At 48.9% G+C, this 17,897-nt stretch overlaps 1 protein-coding gene and 1 pseudogene across 1 annotated transcript; both read left to right on the top strand.

The window, feature by feature from the left end:
- The first annotated feature begins 8,211 nt into the window (after positions 1 to 8,211).
- On the top strand, positions 8,212 to 9,911 carry LOC109200990 (induced myeloid leukemia cell differentiation protein Mcl-1 homolog). The gene is made up of 4 exons (XM_019356568.1): positions 8,212 to 8,392; positions 8,507 to 8,748; positions 8,863 to 8,915; positions 9,890 to 9,911. The coding sequence occupies exons 1-4, from the start codon at positions 8,212 to 8,214 to the stop codon at positions 9,909 to 9,911; spliced, it is 498 nt and encodes a 165-aa protein (XP_019212113.1).
- A 4,670-nt stretch (positions 9,912 to 14,581) lies between these two features.
- On the top strand, positions 14,582 to 15,446 carry LOC109200989 (GTPase IMAP family member 7-like; annotated as a pseudogene).
- Positions 15,447 to 17,897: the final 2,451 nt, after the last annotated feature.

The raw sequence follows: 17,897 nt of genomic DNA, 5'->3' as shown, positions 1-17,897 counted from the left end.
GCGAAACGGGCCAGTCCTGCTGCCACTGTTACAGCCAAAAAGGGGTCATCTCCAACCGTGACAACAACAACGACAACAAGACAGGTTCATAGTATTGGACAAAGCTCATCTGGGACAAGTACGCAGGGGCAAGTCGGTGACTTGCCGCGCAAACAAGTGTCTAATCAACGCACCGCAAGCCGCAAGCCTCAGAGCAGCAACCGCGTACCCGCCTCAGAACAGAGCATACGGCCAACCAACACGACCCAAACTAAACATAATGTTACATCTCCAGCGATACCAGGTGAAACGCACAGCCGTTCCACCCCTCCTGGCCCTCGAACGGCGATGCAAACGCCGCACCACAAGCATAGGGCTGGCGGGCAGGCGGCGAGAACAAACCCTCAACGAAAACGCAAGCCTGGTGTCGTGAACGGTCAGGAAATACCCAGTGGAGAAAAAACCAAGCTTAATACACAACAAACAACGCCAGACCTTCATGTTTTATCCAACAACCAAGAGCAAGATGGGCCAACCAACACGACCCAAACTAAACATAATGTTACATCTCCAGCGATACCAGGTGAAACGCACAGCCGTTCCACCCCTCCTGGCCCTCGAACGGCGATGCAAACGCCGCACCACAAGCATAGGGCTGGCGGGCAGGCGGCGAGAACAAACCCTCAACAAAAACGCAAGCCTGGTGTCGTGAACGGTCAGGAAATACCCAGTGGAGAAAAAACCAAGCTTAATACACAACAAACAACGCCAGACCTTCATGTTTTATCCAACAACCAAGAGCAAGATATTAAATGTCGGTGGGTTGCCTCAGTACAAGTAGAAAAATCCGTCCAAAAGGCCGCTGAGGCAGCCCTAATTGAAATCAACAAAGCGCGTTCGAATGTGCTTTCCACCGCCAAGCCTAGGGAAACGGAGTCCCTGGACGCAATCGAAGCGAGCAACGCGTGCCGGCATCTGATATCCACTGCACAGCCCAGGGAAGAGGAGCCCCTATACCCAAACGAACCGAGCGAAACAAGCTCACAGTTGCCCTTTGCTGAATCCGATGCCCGGTCTACTGTGGAAGTGAGCTTACACCATATGAGAAACATGTGTAACCCTACTACAAAGGACACAAGCGATGAGACCGCAGAACAGCCGCAAGATGAGGTACCAAAATACCAAACCACAGCGGTTTGCCTCACCCAAACTGTGGTCCTTGTGACGACCAACCGCCATTACCAAAGAAACCACCGACGACCACACTCTTTGCATACGACGAAATCGTCAACGATTTAGAAGACCTAATGAAGCCAGCTGTACCGGCCCTAGCGACAGTAGACAATCAGGGTGCAATGCAACAACACAGCACCAGCCCAAGATTCAAAGGCAGCGCGAGAAGCACGGAGACAACTGGGGTTCCTGCAACAATGTAAGTGTACTATATTATCTACATGGCGAGGGTCCCAAAGTCTGTGTGTGCGCATCAATCGTCTTTCTAATACTCACACCTAATCCCTATACTGTGTTTGTGTACAAAATAGATTCGGGGACATGGCGACAGCCCAGAAGTCTGCAGATTACGTGAATGCATTCAATGGTGATGACAACCTTGGGTTTGTCCCGGCAATAGCGTGGACGGACAACGGCAACGGAAGCAGCAATGAGCAACACATACCAAGTCCCGACAATGTGTTGTCATCGACATCATCACATAACGGAGAAACTGTCACGGTCCACGGGTACTACAACAACAACGCCACCGACAACAACCCGATAATATACAGCAACTCCGCTTGGTCAGATCGTAAAGACGACACCGTCGCAATACACGCTGTGGGATCCAAGCCAGCCTCGGTCGAGCTCAGCTGTACCAAAGAACAAAAGGACACGATGCTAGTAGGACAACACGCAGCAGTAGATACCTTATACTACGAACGCGTGTCGCCTGTTAGTACGCCTGCTGTACCGCCGCCGCCGCCGACACGCCACACAAACCTGGATGACGGAGAGTACCCTAACCCTAACCCACTCCAGTCTATACTTGAGATAGTTTCCAAAGCTGTGAAATGTACAGTGTGCCAATGTACGTTCAACGCCACTGTGCTCTGTGTCGACTACGCGATTAAGCTAAACAGACCCCTGCAGTCTGCCTGCGGTTGTGCCATATGCTCTGTGTGCTACACGAAATACAAGGGGTGCGCTATACACAAAGTGCAGTCGAGGCGCGCTACTGTCAATGTCACTGTCAACCAGCTAGCTAGCGTAGCAGACGCGAAGTGGGATCTAGAGCTAGACCAAACGGCTGCTTTCAGGACCGAAGGGGATAAAGGCGTGCAGACGATCATGCATCTACATAGCAGTGCTCCAACTGTGGACGAATTGAGAAATGGTTGGTTCTGCACACGCACACACACACACACACACACACACACACACACACACACTGCATGGTTTCACAATAGCGCACTACGCTCACTTGAACATTTTGTCTTTCCAGCTTTCGAGAGATTAATCGACAACCAAGACGAGATGGCTTTCAAGTACTGGCTGAACTCGCCTTTGCCGGAGGCGATGGCCTACAGATTTGTGTGCATGCCACACATTCCGGGCTTTTGGGATCACATTGCCGTGGGTTGCCACACGCCTAACACACAACTCATGTTGTCGCCCGACGTGTACACGCCACGACTGTTCGATGTGAACATGGGCAGTCTACATTTCCACTGGTGCTGTTTTGTGTTTGTCGACCAGACTATACTGGCCGTGTGGTGCTCAAGGCAAACCAACACTAGTTTGCCAGAAGTTCTGCCTATCACAGACAGAACGGACCCGAGAGTACGCCAGTTGACGTCGTCTAATGGGTTCAACTCTATGCTATATTATCTACACAGATGGATCCGCGTACACTACGGTAAAGGCGATGCTGATGTCGTTGAGGTTGTGTTTGACTGTATGCCTTCCGAGAGCTCAACCTTTGTGCATTTCATCTCTACGCTGGCAGCTAAAAGTTTAGCCTCGTCCGTGTTCTCCCCTGCGATTACACAACGCAGAACAGAGACAGACTTACATTACACCATCGACCACAGATACCCAGAGCAACTATTCAGTCACCCTCCAAATGATTTAGACGGGGGCGTCAAAATTGACATCAGACAAGAGTTTGGATCTCACCACGAAGTGGGATATGAAATGCTACCGAAGCTTTACTTTACTAATAACGACCACAGGGCATACACTTGACACTTCTGTTACACAGAAAAAGTGTTGTGAAACCATGAAGCTAAGTCTTTCTCACTGTACTTTTTTTTGTATTCATGTTTTTTAATGTGTTTTTCGATATACATGCACACGTGTTGTAACCATGAAGTCTTTCTTACCAATGTGTATCTGGTATAAACGATGAAGGTAAATGCTACACTGAAGGGAATGTGTCTCAAGGGAAGCACATGTGTTGTAACCACGAAGTCTTTCTTACCAATGTGTATCTGGTATAAACGATAAAGGTAAATGCTACACTGAAGGGAATGTGTCTCAAGGGAATGTGTCTCACTTGGTGCCTAAAGCGTTATGTGCAAACGCGTATGTTATTGGTACTGTGTCTCATATTGTAATCGTTTGTTTTTAATGCTCATGTAAAGTGCATTCTGGTTTGCTGAAGGGCACCTGTGGAGTTTTTGGTGCTTATACACTTATGTCTTCTTTTGTGATAAATAATCAAAGTGTAATCTACAAACGGGTGAGTTTTGCCTATGGCAAGACAAATAAAATGAGAATGATATCAATAAAAAGGTACTCTGTATTTCAACAAAAACATCATGTCTCCTCAAGGGAATGTGTCTCACTTGGTGCCTAAAGCGTTATGTGCAAACGCGTATGTTATTGGTACTGTGTCTCATATTGTAATCGTTTTGTTTTTAATGCTCATGTAAAGTGCATTCTGGTTTGCTGAAGGGCACCTGTGGAGTTTTTGGTGCTTATACACTTCTGTCTTCTTTTGTGATAAATAATCAAAGTGTAATCTACAAACGGGTGAGTTTTGCCTATGGCAAGACAAATAAAATGAGAATGATATCAATAAAAAGGTACTCTGTATTTCAACAAAACATAATGTCTCCTGTCGTCTGTACAACAAGCAACCGCTGTAGCCTGGACAGCTCGGTGCTGTAGCACGGACAGCTCGGTGCTGCAGGTCGGCTGTGTAACGTATCCAGGTCGGCGGGTCCGGTGCTGTAGGTCGGCGAGTCCCCTGCTGTCGCCCGGACAGCTCAAAGTGGCTTTATGTTGCATCTGAATTCAGTGTAGCCTCACAGCAGTCACTCTTTCGTGATCTGAGATGGAACTATCATGGCATTTCCGCATATCTTATTACCTGAGCAAAGAACGGTCCGCTTTTCGGTGGTTGGTGAAAACGCTCAGCGAAGACACTGAGTTCGTCGACGAAGCCCGACATCGAGAGATCAAACGCGTCTTGAAGAAATACTACAAGAAGACCGATCGGCACCCGGAGTGTCTGATTGTACTCCTTTGTCAGCATTTATGTGACGCTGTGACAAGAGAAACAATCGAAGCTTTGTTCCAAGCCGTGAACCCAGACGCGCTGGCAAATGACAAGCATTACAATGCGACGTGTCCAACCCAACTGGTTCTAGAAGACGTCGACTACGTTCACGCCAAGCACATGCTATGCCAGTTGATGTGTGAACTCAGCGACAGTGAAATCCGTAGGGTTAAAATGCTTGCTTGGAACATTTTGGATAGTCGCGATTGTCTGCACATTCCGTATAATGCGATGGAAAACAAGAGCATCTACGAACTGACCCCCAAGATTTTAAACTACTGTAAAAAATATTACAAGTGTGTCATGTTTGCAATCCTGAACCTTTTGGACCGTAGGGATTTGCTGCTCTATCTGGGGATCGCTTCTGAAACAGTGTTGGCCTCGTGAAAAAGGCACCACTGATTGTATGTTGTACCGCATCCTATGTATCTGTGCATACATCTCATTACTAATGATGCTTTTAATAAAAACAAGCTCTTATACACATTGACGCTCCTTGTGCAAGACTGTGATTTTGTCTAATACCACCACACATTACACGACCAACCATGAGCGGTCACAATGATTATAGCCCATATTGGTGGTGGACGGAGAACGAGGACTGGCTTAAGGTCACAGTTATAGCGGCTCCGGTCTTCATTGTCTTGGGGTTGGCATTGATCAGCTACAAACTGTACGAAAGACGAACCCCTTCGTACATTTACAAACCGGGGAATGGCACCGCAGTTTACAATGCCGTGTACAAACCCACCACCTGCGCAATGGACAACGAGTGCTGTGACGGTGGGTACACGGTCGTCGTTGGGCCACAGAGTCCATCGGTTATGACCGTGGTAACCGAGCAAGAGGAATCACTGCTGAAACATCATCGCGAGACGGCCCAAGAACTGTCAGGGTGTGAGTGAACAAGAGCTAAAAGACATGGCTAGGCTACTGGCGCCGGAGGACTGCGTGGTGCGCACCCGTCGATTTGTGACCGCTTGTGGAGAGAGATCATTGCGAACATTGCAGGCTTCGTCCTGCTGCGGTTGTAAAGAACTGGTCCGATGACATTGCTGTACAAAGTGTTTTTTGTCATGTATACATACACATTGTGAAAAGAAATAAACAAACGCATTTGATATTTCAGACTGTATGTTTTTTTTTCTTTATTTGTGGTTGGAACATAAACATTGTCTTGTTACATTCACACATTATGCACATGGATGAACAAGCAAAAAGATCGATTGAATGGCACGCTCATTACTAATTGTATCTGCAATCGTTGGCGTGTAACACAAGAGGAATCGTGCTGACTTCGTTGCCTCGCCCGTCTCTAGTAGGTTCCACGTCCCGTATTTGCCCGGTGCCACTACGATCCTGGACGGCTTCTTTGATTCTGCTGTCACAACACCAGGCTTCAGTTGGTGAGGCCCACGCTAGTATCACCGCGGGGGTCTCGTTTGTGCACAGCCATACCCTCGAGACCGATCCTGGGTCTGTGGTATATGTCACCTCGATGTGTTCTCCAATGCAATACACACGAAGAGGTTGGGCTAGGATCCCCGCTTTAATTAGCGCTTCTAGGCCGGTCGAGATATTCGTTTAAAAAGTAGCGCCTTTGAATTTGAAGAACCGTTTGGGGCACAGGCACCTGCCCAACGGGTGTTGATTGTCGTGCCTACGGCGGTCCCGTGTGTACACACGGGTTTTGACGATTGTCTGCGTGACCACCAGCTCTGTTTCACCATTGTTTGTTCGTAGTTCCACGGTGGTATTCATATTTAGGTTTTTTTTGTGTGTACTTTACACAGAGTAGATGAAAGACCACAGGTTTGCTCCTTGTCCACTCCCAGCGATCGACAGCAAGTGTTGCGCGATTGTGCTACAAAGCGGGTTAACCGGCCTTTTGAACCTCGGCGAATGAATGCTCTGAGTCGGCGGACTTATGCTCTGAGTCGGCGGACTTATGCTCCGAGTCGGTGGACGATTCCTCTGGGTCGGCGGACGAATGCTCTGGGTCGGAGGCGGACTCCTCTGGGTTGGCGGACGAATGCTCTGGGTCGGCGGACGAATGCTCTGAGTCGGCGGACGATCGCTCTGGGTCGGCGGATGAATGCGCTGAGTCGGCGGACGAATGATCTGAGTCGGCGGACGAATGTTCTGGGACGACGGACGAATGCTCCGAGTCGGTGGACGAGTGCTCTGACTTGCTGTGAATGGACATCACTGTGAATAGACATCACTGTAAATGGTAACTGTGATATGCCAGATCGGTGTATTATAAACTCTTTTTTTTTTTTTTTTTTTTATAACCTGTCCCGTTTGGTTCTTTTGCCATCAGAATTGTTGTCTAAAGGCGAAGAAAGATGCCCAACGGATTTACTTTACCAAATTGACCATCCCAGCCTTGCCGTAATGGTCCATTTGATTCACCTTTTATTGTTTATTTTATTTTCACTTGCTGAATACGGGACAGACTTAACTGGGGGAAAGAAAGGGGAGAAAGAAAGAGGGAAAGAAAAACAGCGGGGAAGAGGGACGGGGGAAAAGGGCAAAAAAACAAAAACCAACAGAATAAGCAGACAAAAAAATACATATATCGATCATCTGGATCACCTGTTGAGAAAGAAAGAGAAAGCAAGCAGAAGAAAACGAGAATAATAAACAACATCACAATGATCTATGGGAATATGACAGTAAATACTAAATATTAAACATTATGGTGCAGCACGTAAGATCGACAGCGCACAGTGTGCTTTGAGGTAAGAGCCAAAAAGGGTGTAGTTTGTGTGTGATCACCTATGTGTACACCTGTGAGCATGAACGCGCTTGTTTTTAAAAGGTTCCTTCATGTAATGATCTGCTAGAGGGTGTGGGGGGCCACTGCCCCGTCCTCCAGGGCATGAAGCAGGTATGGAGGAGATCAAAACTCCAGACATCCAGAGGCCCCCAGAACACAAGAGACCAAGGAAGACCAACAGAGGGGCAGCCGCGTCACTATCCCAGAAAGAGCTGAGGAGAGTCCCAGATGAGGGGTCACTCAGCAGCCGCGGAGCAGAAGCCAGGGGGGGTTGCAGTGACGTGTTATATACGTATTATAAACTCTGAGTGAGTGTTACCGCTATGCAAGACAAGTATCTGCCTTCGCTTGGTCATGATGCCTGGTGTTGTGATATGAAAAAGGCCTTGGTGGATAGACTGGAGAATCTGCGACTCGTGTGATCCTAACGACAACACCCGGTCTGGAACGATGCCTAGCGTGTGGAGTTACCACTGTATAAGACAAGTATCTGCCTTCGCCTGGTCATGATGCCTGGTGTTGTGATATCAAAAAGGCCTTGGTGGATAGACTGGAGAATCTGCGACTCGTGTGATCCTAACGACAACACGGTTCATTTTCTTCCTCTACAATTTGATATATGTCTGTGTGCTTCACACCTCATATGTTACACAATATACCAGAACCCTCGCTGTATGTCACATCACACCACACAAGTTCATATCACCCCCTATGTTTTTATGTGCTCTTGTCTAACTCTCGATAGAGTGTAGCGGATTGTTGTATTAAGGGTCCGTGTGCGCAATAAACAATCTTTTTTGGGGAAAAAACCTTAGTACTGTTTTCATTTCTTCTTCCTCTCCTTTTTCCACCCCCACTCACAACACTGTAGCGCAGGGTTGCAGATACCATGACAGAACACAACCACTCGGTTGCTTATCAAGATAGCGTAGACACACTGCTCTTGACTGTACTAGATGGAACGATAGCACACCCCACCCAGCAGTGTGTCGCTAATAAAGGGCGAGCATTTAGGGTGTTGAAACGTGCTGTCCGTGATGTGTTACGGACGCATAGAACGGAATACTGCGGTAAGTGTTGGGTGTTTCTCCACAACGACTATCTGTAATAGTGTCCTTGGCGGACAGCAACAGAGTGTACTTTGAAAACTTGCAATTGTAATAACCACACGCACGTCCACACAGGCATGCTCTCGCTGCAGACCACCGCCGCCGAAGTGCCAATGGTCACAGGTGTGGCGCACGCCTTGTTTTCAGACGGCATTATAAACTGGGGACGCGTAGTGAGCCTTGTAGCTTACGGCACAGTGTTACTGCGAGCGTCGAAGTCAACCTTGGGACCCGAGTGCGCTTACGAGATCGGCGTGTCGATAGCGGCCTACATTACAGACAATCACATGGATTGGCTTGTGGGCTCCGACGGTTGGGTATGTTCTTTCTTTATTTTTTTTTCGTCCCTTTTGCCTAGTAGACACTCTTAAACATTTACAATGATGGACACAACAAATCTCACATCTGTTGTTACGTGTTACTCTTTTCAGGACGGATTCGTGCACACCTTCGACCGAGTACACCAACGGCCGTGGCTGTCAACGCAAGGAAAGCTGTTTGTGTTTGGTGTGGGATTAGGTTTATTGTCAAAGCAAGGAAAGCTGCTTTTGCTTGGTGTGGGATTAGGTTTATTGTCAGTTTTACTATGATACATGATAATAAATACAATTTACTCGCACACACACGCTTGGTACATGTCTTCTTTCTGTGCTTACACTGTGCAATGTACATGGGGAATATACACCATCAACATCACAGCCTACAAACAAATCACATCACAGCCCAAACACCGTGGCTTCGAGCAGTTGTTTCAGTGTGCCGTCGGAAGGAAGCATGTGGTCTGTGGGATATACTTCTATGTTAGACAAAAAAAACAACAACTTGTTGTCAGCACGTCCCATTCGTGGTATACACATTCGTGGCCCGTGTGCCCATTTACACAGTCCAACATAGGATCTGAGTCCTGTAATATATCCTCTGGTACAGTTGACGTGACACGTTCCAGCGTTTCCTCTGACCAACAAGAACGATCTGACGGACACAGCTCCGACACTGGCCTCTCCACATCCAAACCTGTAGTTTGCCACTGTGGGAGAATCGGCCTCAAGTCGGCCTGCTGGTATTGTACGAGCGCACCACCGGAGTTCGTTCGCTTCTGTCGTCTACCGCTTTTTCTCATCCCGTCGCTTGCGGCTATAAGAATCACTTGATGATCAATTAACGTGGTACGATCCACCTCTCCCCAGTTCTCACACAGGCGACCCCACCAATAAGTTACGCTTTCGTCGAGCCGGAGCGTCAGAGCATAGCATTTGTTGGTATGGCACACCAGACCGATTGCCTGTAACACATTGAAAATATCGTACAACCTTCTTCCTTTGACGCTCAGTGTCACAGAGAGACTCTTAGGAACATAGGGTCCGGGATTATTGTGCACGTGCCGATACACCACCTCGGTGTAGTGTAGCAGACGACAATCTCGGTTTTCCTTGTGTTGTTTACGTATCGCCACGACAGGTACGAGTTTGAGGGCCTGTAGGACATGCAGAGCATCGTAGAATCGGCGCACCCAGGACCGAGTTTCACGTTGAGCCTGCAACCCCTTCAAGGCGTCGCGAACATGTTCCGGTTTAGTGTGGCGCATTATCATTAGCATTTTGGTAACGTGGATGTGCAGCAAAGTATCGCTCCCACGTTTCCGTATCATGGTGACAGTGTAACATTGGCGGTCCACCGCCGCTGCTTATGTACTGCCCTTCGCAGGTTCCGGTCGGCGGGTCGGTCGCGTCTTTCTCCGACCGACCGGGCGCAGTGTTGTAACACTGAAGGTATACACAAGACCAAACTTGGTCGAGTGCGATAGCTTTCACATGGGGTGAGACACACTATTAAAGGTTGAAGTGGTACACTACGGCAACCAAGGACTGTGCCGGAATGGCTCGGGTTAACGCCGGCACAGAGCGCCCGGTGGTCGATCAGACTGTTTACAAGTTGGTCAGTGATTGGTTGGGTGATTTTCCAGAAAGTTTGAACGTGAGCCTACATGAACTTCTCAAGATGAGTCAAAGTGCAGCAAACAGACACGGAAATGAGTTCGCCAGACGCCATCGGCTCCTCGTCAACTGCATTCTGGACCACTATGCGGACTCACGGGCCTTAATTGACAAGGGCGAGGAAGACGACAGTGTCCTCGATGATGATGATGATGATGATGATGTTGACGACGACGACGACGATGCTGATGATGATAACGAGGAGGCTAACACCATCATGCCGCACGAGTTACGGCAAGGGAGTGCGGCGGACCGGCTGTACGAAGACGATGACACTATACCTTATGTGTTACGCCAAGCTAACAACATGTACTTCAGCTCTGCCGATGACATTACCTCTCACGCGTTCGACGAAGGTAGTGAAACGTACTTAAGCGCAGACGATGACACTAGTCACGCTTTAGTTGGAGGGAGTCCGACGAACCCACCGTACAACGACATCGATTACGCTATATCTCAGGCGTTAGGGGAAGAAGGCATGTGGATGGGACAGTAGGACGATGAAGACGACGACGACACTAGGTGTCACGCGTTACTGGACGAGAGTCAGCTGCAACTACGTTACAAACGCATGTAGGGTATTAGTGCATGGTGTCCACTCACATACTAACCATCCACCCCATGCTACAAAAATACGCTTTACACCTTTTCGCACCAGGCGCGTTGAAATGGCGACCGGCTCAATGTCACCCTCGATCCGAACCTTCTTAGACAAACACGAGTGCAATGCTCTGGCCGAACACTTGCAGGGCATGTCATACAATGCCTTTCTTCAGACACCAGCTTGGACATTGCTACAGTGGGGCGCATCTTGGGATTGCGTTGTCAGTCACACAAAGCTGGTACACGAAACCTACCGCGCGTACACCTCCGTCAAGAGCCTGCGCGAGGTGCCGCCCGGGACAACGCACAAGGACTTTTCCCGTGGTCGCCGCCGAACAAACGACCGAGGCGCGCCTAAAGTCTTAAGGGCCATGACGACCGAGGACCCCGTGATGAGAAGTCGAGCACAAACAATGGGGGATCGGTGCTGCGGCCAGCGCGCGACATACCAGGAGTCTGCCGAGCCGGAGTCAAGCGAACGTCGCACGGTTCGCCGAGCGAGTCCTGACTACTACCGCACCAAACCGCAGCTGTTTTAACGAACGCCAAAGGCTCGCGTGGCATAATTTGGTCTACGAGGTCCTAGGATAACATCGCTCAGAATCTTACAAACACAGAGGGCGCTTCGGTCGAAGACTACTAAAACACAAGGCGGAGTTCTGGTGGGCAAGTGTGTATAAATTGGACTGCCTGGCTTCGTGCATACCACCAATGCTCCACACAGCATATGCGTCTGACACGAACAGAATGTCTCACTACAGCCATCCAAATATGTCGGGTTCCACATCGACCCTGACGACCAACACCAAGACCAACGTGTCGACGAGTCTAAGCGGTGAGCCGCAAGTCACGTGGCATCAAGTAGGCCACGGTGGAGGTTCGCCTTTTGCGCAAATAGACGAGCGCGCCCCCGAAGCCACATCGCTTCGGTCGAACTCCGGGTCTTCGCGCGACTCTGACACAGATGAAAATTGTGTGCACGAAGAGGGTTGTTCTTGTGGCGACGACACCAGTGACTCCGACGATGCGAGTGAGACCGACGATGAGAGTGAGATCGACGATGCGAGTGAGATCGACGATGCGAGTGAGACCGATGTCGACAGTCACGACGAAGGCCAGTGCAACGACCCGTCCTGCTGCGATCCGGCTCTGATGTACCACTCCGAGGACGAGGTCTCGTACTATCGGAACAGCGGCATGGCCTTCGAGGACCGGGGTGACGGCACCGGCTTTTGGTACACTCCTGGACCTTGCATGTCGTTTGGAAGAGGGACCGGTGTTGTGTTCGAAGACTAACGTCGTCGTCCTCCGCCACCACCAGCAACAACAACAACAACCCAGGATTTCGTTGTTTATTGCTTTGTTTTGTATGTTACCCACAGCCACCTACTACTCGTGTGCGTACCCACAGTATATCTCAAGTTGTGCTCCTTTGTTGTGTGTATATTCTCATCCTAAGACCTCAAATGAGCCTTAAATTAAATGCAATTGACAGAGCGATTTGGGATCTTTCTTTTATTGAGTCTGCTTTCTCTCCTCTTTCACATCACACAAAGACACACCACAATATAGCAACCAAGTGCATTCGTGTACTATGTAATAATACACTCCGACGTTTAGAGACTACAGACTCGTAGACTGCGCACCGTAACCAATGCACCAGTGAAATGTATACGTGTTGCTCCCGATGTTATTGTGAATGTGAATGTTGGCAACAGCAAATAAAAATCAAGGTGACACATACAGGGTTTATGTGGTTTCTTTTATTAGTGTGGTCCGATGGTTATGTTCACAAGTCATGTAGGTAAACTGCATGTTACACAAAGGACAATCTTAGTAGGTTCATCATTGCTTTCATAAGCACCGTAGCCGTTGTTGTCGTTGTTGTATGTTACACACACATCACAACTCAATTGTGGACACGCTTCAGTGGACCCCATTTCATCTCTGGCGTTCTGGATACCATAACAAAAAGGTGTTCCACTTCAAGTCGTCTTGGTTGGTGTCACACCACAGCAGGCAAGTAGCTTGCTGCGATTCCGTCTCACGGAATACATCACCTAAACGAGGCACCACACTAAAGCGCTCGTCCACCAACTCCCGTAGGTCTTTGTCGATCGCCGCGCTTACAAGTTTCCAGCGATTGTCTTCGAACCGGCAGTCGGTGTGGCGGTCTGCCTCTCCTGGTATCCAGCTGAGCGTGAAGTATTCTTTGTAAGCTTCCCACAACTGCTCAGTGAAGCGCTCTATATCCATCGTGTCGTCGTCTATCAAAAGGGTCAACGTCCACCCTAAGTCAGCGGTGCGATCCACTTGCACGTACCAAGCACGGCAGATGGGAGGCCTGTACATGCAATATCTCAACCAAAAATGGCACAGCTGAAACCCATCCGTGATCAGCGAGCCCAGGTCTTCCACCTCCAAAAGCTGTATATACGGAAGTAACGTGTGCAGGTTAGGCTTCTCGTCCGCGGTCATCTTGGTCAGCATTGAGCTCGAGAGCACGTGCCTTTTCATAATTCTGTCTAGGCTGGGGCTGTAGAATCTAGAGAGTTTGTCAATCTGAGAGTCGGGGAACGCCACCCTGGGATGGCGTATGGTGAGTCGATGAGTACCTGGCATTGTAAGAGACGGAGTGCATGTAGTACGATGTGTGTGACAGTCTGTGTATATATACCCCACAGGAAACATAAACAACACATTTGACTACGACAGTGACACAAACGTACGAACCATCGAAATGTTACCCTTTGTGATTTTTAGTTTTGTGCTGTCAACTGATCAACGCCACGGACGATCCTGCTGTTGTCACAGCTGAGAGTGGTCAAGGGGTTGTGATTCTACCATGTCGATGTTCATACACGAGGACCGTCATTGCGGGTGTGCTGTGGAGGAGAACTGATCTGATGCGTGATGAATATGTTCTTCTGTATCGTGGTAAACAGTACTACCCAGACTTCCAACACCCATCCTTTAAGCGCCGGGAGTATTTGCAAGACAGAGAAATGAACGAGGGAGACCTGTCTTTGATTCTGAAGAATGTGACATCGAACCGTACCCATTATACGGTGTTATTATTGTGTATTGTGTTTTGACCGTGAAATAACAATAAATGAAGGATGAACATACACAGAGTGTCATTCGTTTTATTGCTTGCATTGTACACAGTTGACATTATGTTCACCATCCATGGAATGACAGCACGGGCTACCATTGTAGAGCAAAGGCTTGTACAGTTTGAACGTCTTATCCCCTGTCATCTCGGTCAGCGTGGAGCTCAAGAGTACATGTGTTCTCAGGCGTGCTCACGGAAAAGCACGTATTATCACAGTACCCCTTCCAGCTACTCCTAGTTTATGTGCGGGTCACTGCGTCTCTCACGGCGAGCATGAAACATGGCAACAGTTATCTCCTTTATACTTGTCTTGTCACTGACACTAAGCGGACACGTCGCTCTGTGTCAGCAGAAGAATGACAAAGGTGGGTGTAAAATGGCCTTGTTACCTCACAACAACACACCAAACAACGAATGCATTGCTGTCCATGGGAGTCTTTACGAGAATGTGAATGTCACCCGCAGGTTCTCCACCCCGTCCGCACGTCAGATTGATTCTCGTGGGCAAGACCGGGTCTGGCAAGAGCGCGTCTGGTAACACTATACTCGGCGATAGCAACGCTTTCAAGGAGGACATGTCACCCGAGTCCGTCACCGTTGGCTGTGTGAAGAAGGAGGTGGACAGAGACGGCGCCAAAGTCGTTGTGATCGACACTCCGGGGTTGTTTGACACAGCCAAAACACAATACGATGTGAAAAGAAAGATCGAGGAGTGTGTCGAACAGTCGGTACCGGACCGCACGGATTCCTTTTGGTAATCAGCCTAAAGTCTAGGTTCACACAAGAGGAGCGGAGCAGCATAAAGTGGATTCGAGACAACTTCGGAGAAGACGCTTTCACGTACACCTTGGTCTTGTTTACACACGGTGACTTGCTAAAGGGTAAATCGGTGAGAGACTATGTGAAGGAAAGCAAAGAGTTACAAAGAGTGATAAACCAATGTGGTGGAAGGTATCACACGCTGAGCAACACTCAGAGAGTAAACCAAACCCAAGTGGATACTCTGTTGAGTAAAATAGAGGACATGGTAGAATTCAACGGAGGTGAGCACTACAGCAACGATATGTATGAGGCAGCTCAGAAGAAACTCGAAAGAGACAGGGAGCGTAAGAGGAAAGAGCAAGACCAAATGCGAAAAGAGCATGAAGAGATGATTAAGACAAGGGAATGGTGTAGATGCTTCGGTCTTACGTCTCTGGGATTATTTGGAGCAGGGGTATACTTGTCCTCTTATGTGCTAATGGGGATCGGTGGGGCGCTTGGGTATTCTCAGTTTAATTGTTCTGTGGCCATGTTCAGTTAGGTGGGCTAACTACATTAGTCAGTTTGCCATCACACGCTAGATTGTTTTGGTAGAACTGCTTATGAAGACAGTATGCTGAGAATCGGTGTTCTTCACCAAATGGATGTACAAGATATCGACCGATATTAGGAGTCTGTTTCTGTCCTCGTTGTGTGGATCATGTGGTATCTGTGCAGTACAATAAAGGTGGAAACATACTGTTATTGTGTGGTGTTTTACACTGTTACTGTGTGGGTTTTTAGACCGTTCCATTTTTGTCGAAACACAGTCATACACTGAGCTGGGTTTGATTCCTTTATACACCAAATGTGAAATGAAAAACTCCGTACAAGATCACAGTGTACGTTTGTTTATTCACGAATACAGCAGCACGTTGAGGTTACATATACAGTTTTAAATCACAAGTAAAATAGACTTATCGTGGTGGTGGTTTATACGAAAATATATACACACACTGCATACACCAAACGTCAAATGAAAACTCCGTACAAGATCACAGTGTACGTTTGTTTATTCACGAATACAGCAGCATGTTGAGGTTACATATACAGTTTTATATCACAAGTAAAATAGACTTATCGTGGTCGTGGTTTATACAAAAATATATAGACACTGTATGAAAAGAGCATGAAATATCCTCTTGTACCCCCCCCCCCCCCCCCCCGTCAGCAACGCCTAGGCATTATGTCCGGTACTTGCTCGGCTAAAACTCGTCTGGGTAGAGCTGAACGTTTTGAAGCTTGAGCTTTAGCAACTTGACAGCACTCGGAGATATACCCTTTATGTTGAAAATCGGGGTAATGCGTACCCTCAGAGGGTACGGGTTCATCTTGAGCGTGCTCTCCCACTCGTCCTCTCCCCCGAGATCGTCCCTCCTATCTGCACGTATCGAGACTGTTTGGATATAGACGACAGTGCTTTCTTCTGATACTCTGACAGCCCTTCCGTGTTACACCTTGACGTGCTACCACCGGCGCTGGCTCCACCGCCAAAGCCAGAGACTTCGACTTTTGCTCCGCTGTCTCTGCAGCGCTCAGCAGCATCGTCTAAGCTGTTCTCAGCGTCCTTGTTGCAGGTAGAGAACACCTCAAACGAGCTGTAATATCCACCAACCTCCACTGAGCTTACGAACCCATATCCCCAAGTGTCCAGGAACTCATCGATGTGTCCTTCTGGGTCTCGGTTAAGCTCCTCCAGTGATACGCGGAGCATGGTGCTGGGTTCATAGGACGAGAAGGTTGCGCTGCCCACTTGGCACTGATATGATGATGACGAGACTGAAACTCTGTTACTCGAAGCTACCGTCCTCTCCATCGACCTCTCCACGGCATCGGTCTTACTGAACGTCACTTCGGCCGAGGCCGTTACACCAGCAAAGGACCCCGACGCTTCTACGTGACCAGAGCTAGAGTCCTTGGTGCCATGCGATTGCTTGGTCTGCGACGCGTCAGCTGATGCTCTCTTGTATTCTCTGCTACCTCTCAGACACCGGATGGCCTTGTGAAACTTGACACGGGCGGGCACCGTGAACTCGTTTTGTTGCCTGCACCTATGCAAGAACCCCGAGAGCGCTACGGCCTCCAAGTTCCCCGTCCTTTGCTTGTCACAGCGTAGCCCAGCGGAAAGGTGTACACGGAGATGGTCGAGTCACAGTGGTTTATCAGCAACCGGTCCGCTATGTACAGAGTTCCAACTATAAGTGTGCTCGATAGGGTCACAGCTATAACAGCATACAATACGTTATTCAGTCGAACTCCGCTATCCTCCTCTCACCGACCCTACGTACTTGGTCGTCCTCACTGGGCAGTCCTGTGCAATTGGGCAATCTCATCACGCGAGACAGCGGGCACGGCAGCCTCTCTAGCCGGTCTACTCAGCCTTCCAACTAACCCTATGATACAGTCATTAGCAGCGATAGTCCTACCCGACATTCATGGCCACCGTGTGCACACACACGTCGTAGCTCACTCCGGTTTCTGAACGCTAGGCCAAATATCAGCGACAGTCCAAGCAGGACACACACAGCCGAGACAATCCCCTCGTTTCTTGTCCTCGCGTCAGAGTCCGCAGACAGAGGGTCCTCGGTAATGGAGGACTCGTCCCGTTGAATGCACGTGATACACGCTCGCTAGAGCACTGGAATCCGGGCTTACACACGCACTGTAGCTCTTCTTTTGGGCTGTACACAATGTTCTTGGCCCGTATGTGTCAGACCACACGGGGTTCCCGTTCAAAATCTAGGACGCGCACCCCCTTGGCAGACAACGCCGTCTCTTCTCCAGAAGTCCTACACGGCACGCAGGGCAACGCAAAGTGTTGCAGGTGCGAACAGAAGGGCGGGTTGTCCGGTGAACTGCTGGCATACAGTTGTCTCATATTCCGATCCTGTATTTGTGTAATGGGAACACGTCCATCCCAGTAAAACATGGCGTACTTCTTGCGGAAGAAATG

This window comes from Oreochromis niloticus, unplaced genomic scaffold (assembly GCF_001858045.2).
Source record: "Oreochromis niloticus isolate F11D_XX unplaced genomic scaffold, O_niloticus_UMD_NMBU tig00002172_pilon, whole genome shotgun sequence".
NCBI lineage: Eukaryota > Metazoa > Chordata > Actinopteri > Cichliformes > Cichlidae > Oreochromis > Oreochromis niloticus.
This window is presented reverse-complemented; position numbering and strand designations above follow the sequence as displayed.

What these genes read in the sequence shown, in the direction of transcription:
- LOC109200990 (XM_019356568.1), top strand. Translation starts at nt 8,212, where the DNA reads ATGACAGAACACAACCACTCGGTTGCTTATCAAGATAGCGTAGACACA. An exon ending in GCATAGAACGGAATACTGCG is followed by an intron (nt 8,393 to 8,506) that starts GTAAGTGTTGGG and finishes ACGTCCACACAG; the next exon opens with GCATGCTCTCGCTGCAGACC. An exon ending in CAACGGCCGTGGCTGTCAAC is followed by an intron (nt 8,916 to 9,889) that starts GCAAGGAAAGCT and finishes TCGCCACGACAG; the next exon opens with GTACGAGTTTGAGGGCCTGT.